Here is a 10,430-nt window from a genome sequence, read left to right as displayed (position 1 = left end):
AAATATTTCCTGACGTATAGAAATTTTCCTGGCTTATATAAATTTTCCTGACGTATAGAAATTTTCCTGGCGTATGGAAATTTTCCGGACTTAGAAAAATTTTCCTAACCTAACCTAACCTATCCTTTTCCACCTTATAGAAAATTTTCCTGACGTATAGAAATTTTCCTGGCTTATATAAATTTTCCGGACGTATAGAAATTTTCCTGGCGTATGGGAATTTTCCGGACTTACAAAAATTTTCCTAACCTAACCTAACCTAACCTAACCTAACCTAACCTATCCTTTTCCACCTTATAGAAATTTTTCCTGACGTATAGAAATTTTCCTGGCTTATATAAATTTTCCTGACGTATAGAAAATTTCCTGGTGTATGGAAATTTTCCGGACTTAGAAAAATTTTCCTAACCTAACCTATCCTTTTCCACCTTATAGAAATTTTTCCTGACGTATAGAAATTTTCCTGGCTTATATAAATTTTCCGGACGTATAGAAATTTTCCTGGCGTATGGAAATTTTCCGGACTTAGAAAAATTTTCCTAACCTAACCTAACCTATCCTTTTCCACCTTATAGAAATTTTTCCTGACGTATAGAAATTTTCCTGGTGTATGGAAATTTTCCGGACTTAGAAAAATTTTCCTAACCTAACCTAACCTAACCTATCCTTTTCCACCTTATAGAAATTTTTCCTGACGTATAGAAATTTTCCTAGCTTATATAAATTTTCCGGACGTATAGAAATTTTCCTGGCGTATGGAAAATTTCCGGACTTAAAAAAATTTTCCTAACCTAACCTAACCTAACCTAACCTAACCTATCCTTTTCCACCTTATAGAAATTTTTCCTGACGTATAGAAATTTTCCTGGTGTATGGAAATTTTCCGGACTTAGAAAAATTTTCCTAACCTAACCTAACCTAACCTATCCTTTTCCACCTTATAGAAATTTTTCCTGACGTATAGAAATTTTCCTGGCTTATATAAATTTTCCGGACGTATAGAAATTTTCCTGGCGTATGGAAATTTTCCAGACATAGAAAAATTTTCCTAACCTAACCTAACCTATCCTTTTCCACCTTATAGAACATTTTCCTGACGTATAGAAATTTTCCTGGCTTATATAAATTTTCCTGACGTATAGAAATTTTCCTGGCGTATGGAAATTTTCCGGACTTAGAAAAATTTTCCTGACTTATACGAATTTTCCTCATCTGTTTAAATTTTCCCGACATAAAGAAATTTTCCTGGCGTATAGAAAATTTCCTGGCGTATGGAAATTTTCCGGACTTAGAAAAATTTTCCTGACTTATACGAATTTTCCTCATCTGTATAAATTTTCCCGACGTATAGAATTTTTCCTGGCGTATGGAAATTTTCCGGACTTGGAAAAATTTTCCTGACTTATACGAATTTTCCTCAGATAAAATTCATTTATTTATTCCTACTTCTACCCCTATATCAAATAAATGGATGAACCGATTTTGATAAAACGTTCACTTTCATCTTAATCTTAATCTTAATACTAAATACTTAATACTAAATAAAGGCGAAAGTTTGTAAAGATTTATGGATGTATGGATGTATGGATGTTTGTTACTCTTTCACGTAAAAACTACTGAACCGATTACAATGAAATTTAGCACACATATAGAGGGTAACTTGGATTAACACATAGGATAGGTTTTATCCCGGAAATCCCACGGGAACGGGAACTATGCGGGTTTTCCTTTGAAAACGCGGGCGAAGCCGCGGGCGGAAATCTAGTTTAATATATATGACTTAGATTCGACAACTTTAATTTTTTTCATTCCCACTTTTACCCCTATAGGTAGGTATAATAAATGGATTAACCGATTTTGATACACTTTATCTAAGAACCAGCGTCGGAAAATAGGCTGCCTAACAAAAAACCGCATCTAATTCGGATTACCTGTTAGCGAGCTACGGTGGAACAAACAGATACACACACACAGACACACATAGCGGTCAAACACTTATCACTCATCTTTTTGCGTCGGGGCTTAAAAATATATTGGTTAGGGAGCCAGGTGCAAATTTGGTTAACTATTTCCTCTCAAGAGATAATTCGTCAGACGCATGAGAGTATAGTATTATAAAGCCTCGTGAACGTCAGCTGGCGCTCGGTTGGGGGGGTGCCTCCCACGCACATAGGAAAAAAAATACATTCATTCATTCATTTCCTCTCAGCTAAAAATTTGTCAAATTGTAGCTAACCCAATATCTCAACGAAAAAAAATAGTCAGCTGGTTACAACATGGTGTATTATACGTCAGCTGGTGTCTCGAACATGAAAGTTAAATTTAAATAAAAATTTATTTTCCGTTATTTCCTCTCAAACAAAAATTTACCTGATGATACCTTATATGTATCTGTGGATAAATATATATGTCAGCTGGCTGTATCTTGGTGGAAAAACCTTCAGCTGATACGGGAGGCTACAACCGCTCTTCCCCCCAACCGAGCTCCAGCTGACGTTCACGAGGCTTCATAATACTATACTTTGATGCATTTTACTAATTACCGCTTGAGAGGAACTTGGTCATAAAATCTGCTGCTGGCTCCCGGACCATATGTAATACGACATAATTTAAAGGACATTTTATGTATAAAATTTACCTAAAAATAAGCATAATTTTAATTTGCCCCTCCCCCCCTACTACCTCAGCTTACCCCCTCACCCCCACCCCCACCATCAGAAATAACTGTAGCGTATAACAGATAACTTACGTTTTATCGTACACTGTATAATAGTGTACCATAGAATGCCTTAGCAAATGTTCGCCGTGAATACTTAAATGGTAATAACTTTTTTATTTATAAACCGATTGACATGAAATAAACACTAAATGTTAAATGAAGATTACCAAAATATATTAGTGAAAACCGCATTTAAATCGGATAAGCCGTTTCTGAGATTAGCGTGTTCAAACATACAGACAAACAGACAAACAGACAAAAAAAATTTAACGACAGTTTTGGGTTTGGGATCGATTTAGTAATAACCCCTGCTAAATTTTTTTTACATATTTTCATTGTACAGACACCACTTTTCTAGAATTTTATTATATGTATTGATTGATGATGATGATGATGATGATGATGATGAGGACTATTCTGTTAACGTTGATTGAAAACGAAAGAGAGAGAGATATTTGTTATTGAAATCTTAGTAACTGCATAATATTCCTGTGCAGTTAAAATAAAATTCTAGTGTTTCGTTACACGAAATGCTAAAAAATTATAAGTATATGAATATAAAATATACACTTGAAACAGCACATATTTAGTACTGATTGACTCCTAGTAGTAAGGTATGTTTTTGTTCTGGTAGAGCAAATACAGAAGAAGCTAATAAGTATGTTTACCTATTTATCTGTACTCGATGTGAGTAACCGCAAAGAAAATTGATCAATAAGTGATAAATGAATGAATGTGAAATGCATCTGACTCATCTTGGAAATAAGATATTATACGTTTACTGATTATATCGTAACTACACCTACAATATAACTTATATAAAACTAGCGGTCCGCCCCGGCTTCGCCCGTGGTAAATATGAAAAATAGATGTTGGCCGATTCTCAGACTTACCCGATATGCACAGAAAATTTCATGAGAATCGGTCCAGCCGTTTCGGAGGAGTATGGCAAAGAACACTGTGACACGAGAATTTTATATATTAGATATATGTAAGTTTATTTATTTATTTATTGATTTGGTCAACCAACATTTGTTTACTTATTCTTAAATATAATTATTATATAACATATAGTTCTTGCGATAAAGTAACAAATAATTAGAGGTTAACACAGCATGCGCCAATTATACAGAGCTAACTATATCTTAAAGCGCGTCACACACGGTGAAGATACTATAATATTTTATCTTAAGATACTGTTATATTTTATATTACAGTATCTTAACGCTTCCGGTATCAGCGTTCGGACCATCATTTTTCTTTTTGTCATTGCGTACCACCCACCCCTGTAGAACCGCCATCCTGTTACAAATGACGCGAAATTTTGTGGGTCATTTGTAACAGGATGGCGGTTCTACAGGAGTACGCAATGACAAAAAGAAAAATGATGGTCCGAACGCTGATACCGGATGCGTTAAGATACTGTAATATAAAATATAACAGTATCTTAAGATAAAATCTTCACCGTGTGTGACGCGCTTAAGAGTACAATACAAAATTATTTTTATTATTAAAAGAATAAGAATTTTTAATTAATGGATGATGACAACAATAATTTAAGGTTTCAATTTTTGTATATATCCTTCACTATAGAACGGAGCTTGTTGGGTGTATGGAAGAAGATGTCGATTTTATCACTGTATTTATTGATAATTTATTACTCGATTTCACTAAAAATTCCGCGAAAACGTCGAATATCACGTGGTTTATTTATTACCCAGAGAACATTAACTGGTAATCAATTAATTCCTAGCTAAGATTATCCTTCCGCACGCATAAGCGTTTTATATGTGTACAGTTCAAGAAATGTCCTTTTATAGCAATCCACTACCACCAGCCAAAAAATTTGTATAATAATCGTAATTACTTGATTATTAATTATTATTAAAAAAAGACTAAGAATTCTCCGTGTCATACAGCCATAAACGTGTTGTATCATACATGGGACACAATATTAAATAACCGACACCCCATGTCGTTGACACAGCACGTGCGACACGGTCGCGTTACGACCACGTCGCGGTTACGTAGGTACCGCGCCATTCCTGGGGTGAAAACCATATATATCGATGTCCCGTGTAAGTGATGTTGACACCATTGATTGTTCATTTGATTTGTTAATAATGTTGTATAATATGCGTAACTTTTCCTGCTTACAAGGGACCAAAAAATTTGCATGCTATTAATTGTAATAGTTCTATTATGGTTTTGCAATGATGAATTCAATAAATTAGTTTATAATAATTTACTTTGACTAGTTTCTTCGTACTTCTGATATTTTCTGGTGAAAAACTATTGGATCTCGTAAAGTGGTAGTGCTTTTATAAGCATACAATAATTTGCTATGACAAATCTACCAGGAGGAAAAATCCTAAGATATCTTATATCAAATCTGTCGCAGGTAAATTGTACAACAAAATAGCATTCTTTCGTTGTCCTTAGTGCGTTCGAAAAGATTATATATGCAACTAGAGGTCCGCCCCGGCTTCGCCCGTGGTACATATTTCGCAATAAAAGGTAGCCTATGTCCTATCTCGGGTATCAAAATATCTGCATACCAAATTTCATGCAAATTGGTCCAGTAGTTTAGGCGTGATTGAGTAACAGACAGACAGACAGAGTTACTTTCGCATTTATAATACATATTAGTATGGATGTTCTTATACTGAATAACATTAAATACGAGTTTTCGTTTACATTAAAAAATCCACGAAAGAATACTTTTGCTCTAGCGTTGGCTGTAGCTCTATGTTCGTTTGATGTAAATGCACTGTTTGTTTTATTTCATTGTATTGAGAATTCGTAATATGAATTTTTTGATTGGGATAAGGGGGTGGGTTAGGTTAGTTCGTTGTATTTTTAACTACACAGACTCGGGGCCTTCATTACGCGACCGTCATTTTGTGGACGTTTGGAAAAAGTAATCGTCAGTAAAGTGACGGACGCCGTTTGTAAACGGAGGAAATTATACAATTAGTTTTATCGTTAGCGATAAAGCCTCATCAATACATCCTAGTGATTTCTAATTGGTCAAATTAACGAAAAAGCCTTTAAATATCACATAATTTATTCAATAGAACAAACACCATGTAACATAAATAATACTGTTCTGTACAATTTGTAATCTATATTCAATGTCTATACATTTATACAAGTCCTTCTTTTATAAAATCGGCTGCCTTTTCTGCAATCATCACAACTGGAGCATTTGTGTTTCCACGTATAACATCGGGCATCACACTGGCGTCCGCCACCCTTAACCCTCTTATTCCTTTAACCCTAAGTTTGGAATCGAGCACGGTCCCCATTGAAGCCGTCCCAACCGCGTGCCAAGCAGATGTCGCCATCGAACGAGCAATGCATGTCAATAAGTCATCACCACCTAGACCTCTACATTCCTTTACATTAAGATCTATTACATGAGTATTCTTTTCACTAAAATATGTTGTATTTACTATAGACCACGCAGTTCGCATAGCTTCAGGATAGTGAACTAAATCTTCTTGATTACTAAATACGCCGGAATATATTAATGGTGCAACTAATTCATCTGTTGATTTCAATAAAACTTTGCCTCTTGATTTAGGTTTTAAATTGACTACTGGAAAAATGAATATTTCCTTTTCTTGATTCACTGCCGCAACTTTTTCACAAATATAAGGTTTAAATCCTAATGTTTTTACACATGGGTCGTAAAACCCCTCATTTATCCCCATGCATGTAGGATACAAGCCGAAATCAGGTACGTTCTTCATAGAGCTATTGTAAGAAATATAGGCAGCTAAGTCACTTGATCTTACGTAGAATCCACTTTTATCATAGAGATATTTTATCATCTCAAAATAATTCTCTTTTTCATCTACGGTGCAAGTACCTTCGTCAGCCGCTAAGAACGTTAGAACCATAACGTGATCATGAAGGTTTTCACCAACTGGTAAGTCTGCGTGTACCTCTATATTCATTTCTTCTAAATGTTCTCTGGGACCTATACCCGATAATAGCAACAATTTTGCCGTATTAAATGTACCCGCAGATATCACTATATCCTTACTTCCGTAGAAATAAAACACATCATCATCCATTAGAACTTTAACTCCATAAGCTTTGTTTTTCTCGACGAGAATTTTAGTAACCACAGCTTCTTTTAAAATATATAGATTATCTCTTTTTGAAGCTTTATTTAGTAAGGCTGTCACAGAACTTTCCCTTTTTCCACTTCGTATTGTGTGAGAGAACCTTCCAGCTCCAATAACATATGGATTTGTCATATCTTTAACAATATTAAAACCCATTTCATCGAAAGCCTCAAGCAATTTGTCAGTAGTTCGCGTAGATTCTAAAGATCCTGTAACTTCTATTTCACCTGTAAAACCGTGGAGTTCAGTAAGAAGTGGATCATTTATAATTCTTTCATCCGTAAGGTATTCTGTTTTCTTGAAGTATTCGAGTACGTTATTCCAACTCCATTCATCTCCGAGTGTAGTCGCCCACTCGTCATAATCTATGGGAAAGCCTCTAGCGTAAATCATGTCATTTATAGATCCGCTACCGCCCAGCATCTTTCCCCGCGGCTGACGCTGCCTGCCATGTTGTAGAGCTTGACTAGAATAATTATCATTCGTTGTTGTAAAGTTCCAATCCACCTTGCTATTTTTCATCGAGTTCCTAAAGCCTGGAATCTGAAAATTGTAAATATAAGAACATATAGGTAATTGGTGCGCTACATGTGTGACTGAAATTTAATAGATATCAAGAATTTATTTGCAGGTAGTAAAATTTTACGTACAACACTTTCTGGCGGTGGATCCCCTCCAGCTTCAATTAAAAGGACAGTATAATCGCGAAGTTCGGAGAGTCGAGCAGCTACCACAGCTCCGGCAGTTCCTCCTCCCACAACGATAAAGTCAAAACTGGTACCATCTGAAACATTATTTGTATACTTATAAAGTATAAACATTCAAAACTTGTCGCACAGACTACAAACTTTTCACGCCTACATAATAGAATAGCAAACATGTATTCCTATGTTATGCTAAAACAGCTTGACTTATTGGCATATCAATGTCGTTATCAGACATTCACTAATTTAATACGATCGAAACGTATTTACATTTTTAAAGTATTGAATCTTATCAATACGCCAATTAATTTAAAAAAATTGAAGCGCAATTCTCAAAAATAAGGTACACAGAGGTACACTTTCTTATTTCTTAACGTATTTATTTTCTGACACTTATCCCAATACTTTTAGAACATGAACTTACTCTCAAGATTAGCATGCTCCGGCCAGGAGTCCTGCAGCAGGCACTGGGAGGCTGCAAAGAATTGCAACGTGGCAGTGATTGTTGCACCCACCGCGCCACTCCCTAGTCCCATACAAGATGTTTCAATCATCCTGTAATCTGTATATTTATTGATTTAATGATACGTTTGAGTAATAGTTATTTTTACCACATTCAACAAATTCCACTTTATTTAATTGTAACGTCTCACAATATTTATCTCAAACGATTTCGAATCATAGGATATGAATGTCTGCACCAATACCTAAAGTTTATTCCTATCCATAGCACATGTTTTTTTATAACTTTTAGTTAGTTTTTCTTATTTTAGAAGTATATAAGATAACCATACAATCATGATGCCTTCATTAATTCCATAGTTCCACAATCGGAAAACACTATCGTAATTCATTAGTATATCTATTTATGTAACATTGTGGAATGTACGATAAAAGCAATCTTTTATAAATAGTTCTTAGAATACAACCACATATTGTGTACACTTACCCCAACACGTTCGATAATGTAATATTTACGTAATATTTATCACAGTAGGTACGTATGCACCTTCATGAAAACAACAACAGATGTTAACAGTCTGCTCTCTTATATGTAAGACAACCTGCAGTCACATTATCGTCCTTATCTATACGATTATGGCAAGTGGGAAAAATATTATATGCACACGGAATGATTCTATTGTGTTTTTGTTTGTTGTTTTTGTGATTATACATATGAATCATAATTGTTTTAATCGGCCAAGAACGTCCCAAAATGCGCACAAACGTGCATCGTGCTCCGAAAACAAATAACGTATACGAAATAATACTAATACTTACCTAAAATTAAAAATCATCATAACAAAATACCAAACACAAGTCAAAACACTCTACGTTACTAGCAGTTTGTAATACGCTACAATATTTCTATCGTAATTTAATCAGTAATAATTGTTGAAAATTGTCCATGTGTCCGTATAGAAAAATAATTGTTTTGTAACGGATTTCCCTAAGCATCTGTAATAAGGAAAAACTGTAAATTTTACCAAGTCAATCCATATAGAACAAGTTCTCTTGACAATAAATAATCTACGGTTAAAATGATTATTGTAAAGTAACAATGATTTTCTCTTTTCCACTGTTTTGGACGTTGAGATAGATAGTAAGGCATGTTCTTGTACAGAAAGGACGTTAAAAAATACATTATAATGTAATTTTTTCGTTCAGAGGAAGAGCTATAGAGCAAAAGAGCTTAATATATATTTATAACTCTAGTCGACCTTTTCCCATTACATAAACTAATCAATTTTAATCCCTGTTCCATTGACCAAATGTTGACTAAACATTAACAAAACAAAGTTGGCTCAACATTAAACAATCTCCTTTATCCGTAAAATGCAAAGAGTAAAGTCACGAGACACAACGAGACAAGAAAATCGCGTTATCAGATTTGATCGATTTTACATAAGGGGACGAGAGGGGCTTGACCGATAGCAAGTTTAAGGGCATTGCTGTTCGTATTGGGGTCAAGTCGGTCACGTGTTGCACCTGCTTTCTATGCAAAAGAGCTAGAAGACACGGGGTTGCAAATGTTCCTAAAGCCTTAAAATATATAAATATGTAAATAAATAAAATAAAATTTATTTGAGTCAGAAACACAAACACATGGAATATACAGATCTAATTTGCAGGTACATACATTTTGTTACAACCAGGTTTAAACAATATAAATATTAAACTTCGCTGTGCATTTACACATTCGTGTTCGCTTTCGCTTCGTCACTAGATAAAACATTCTTATACGAGTGTCGTCGCGAACCTTTGTACACATGATGGTCTGAAAAGCAGAAGTTGTCTGAACACGATTACACGAATTTCAATGCGAATTGCATGTGCAGTGTGCACTGCTTACACATGAGCCTCGCTGTTTGCGCACTTGTGTAAATGCACCATAACGCGAATCTCAAGCCGATTGCTCTGTTTTGGTAGGTAATATGCGTGTTAGTTATTTGCCTCGCTAGAAATATATGGTGTAAATGCACCATAATATACACATACTACTCTCTAAGCATTTGCATACAAAATCGATTTGTAATTCCTACCCTATTAAACAACGATCATTAGATAATGCGAGAGATTATGAAACTTTGTGAATTGTGACTTTAAGACCTTTGTAAATCATTTTATTCATTATTACATAATACACAATATGTTACCGGCCAAACCCGATTTCAGGACCAACTAGTTCATCCTAAGACCAAAAGGATCAATCAGTCATCACTCAATCACTATGCCATACTAGTTTATTCTAAAATAAGTACTCTAGCACTCTCTCTAATTACTTGATCACTTCTACAACTACGTACTGCGAGGTACGCATCGCATATATTATAGGCATCCAAACTCTACAAATATAGAGTCCAAGTGAGC

The 10,430-nt window shown here is 34.8% G+C and overlaps 1 protein-coding gene across 1 annotated transcript; it reads right to left on the bottom strand.

The window, feature by feature from the left end:
- Positions 1-5,865: 5,865 nt before the first annotated feature.
- On the bottom strand, positions 5,866-8,573 carry LOC149906219 (ecdysone oxidase-like). Its single transcript, XM_090104499.1, has 4 exons — positions 8,509-8,573; positions 7,984-8,121; positions 7,506-7,639; positions 5,866-7,398 (listed from the first exon to the last, which is right to left on the bottom strand). The coding sequence occupies exons 2-4, from the start codon at positions 8,111-8,113 to the stop codon at positions 5,866-5,868; spliced, it is 1,797 nt and encodes a 598-aa protein (XP_089960625.1). The 5' UTR covers positions 8,114-8,121; positions 8,509-8,573.
- Between the last annotated feature and the right edge of the window lie 1,857 nt (positions 8,574-10,430).

This window comes from Colias eurytheme, chromosome 8 (assembly GCF_061535395.1).
Source record: "Colias eurytheme isolate Ceu_HAF_F1 chromosome 8, ilColEury1 Martin Lab GWU primary, whole genome shotgun sequence".
Taxonomy (NCBI): domain Eukaryota; kingdom Metazoa; phylum Arthropoda; class Insecta; order Lepidoptera; family Pieridae; genus Colias; species Colias eurytheme.
Note: the sequence above shows the minus strand (reverse complement) of the source record. Positions and strands in the feature narration are given on the sequence as shown.

Excerpts from the sequence above, each read along its gene's own strand:
- LOC149906219 (XM_090104499.1), bottom strand. The coding sequence starts at position 8,113 with ATGATTGAAACATCTTGTATGGGACTAGGGAGTGGCGCGGTGGGTGCA. Across the intron at positions 7,640-7,983 it reads GGAGCATGCTAATCTTGAGA|ATGGTACCAGTTTTGACTTT; the intron begins GTAAGTTCATGT and ends ATAATGTTTCAG. Across the intron at positions 7,399-7,505 it reads ATCCACCGCCAGAAAGTGTT|ATTCCAGGCTTTAGGAACTC; the intron begins GTACGTAAAATT and ends TACAATTTTCAG.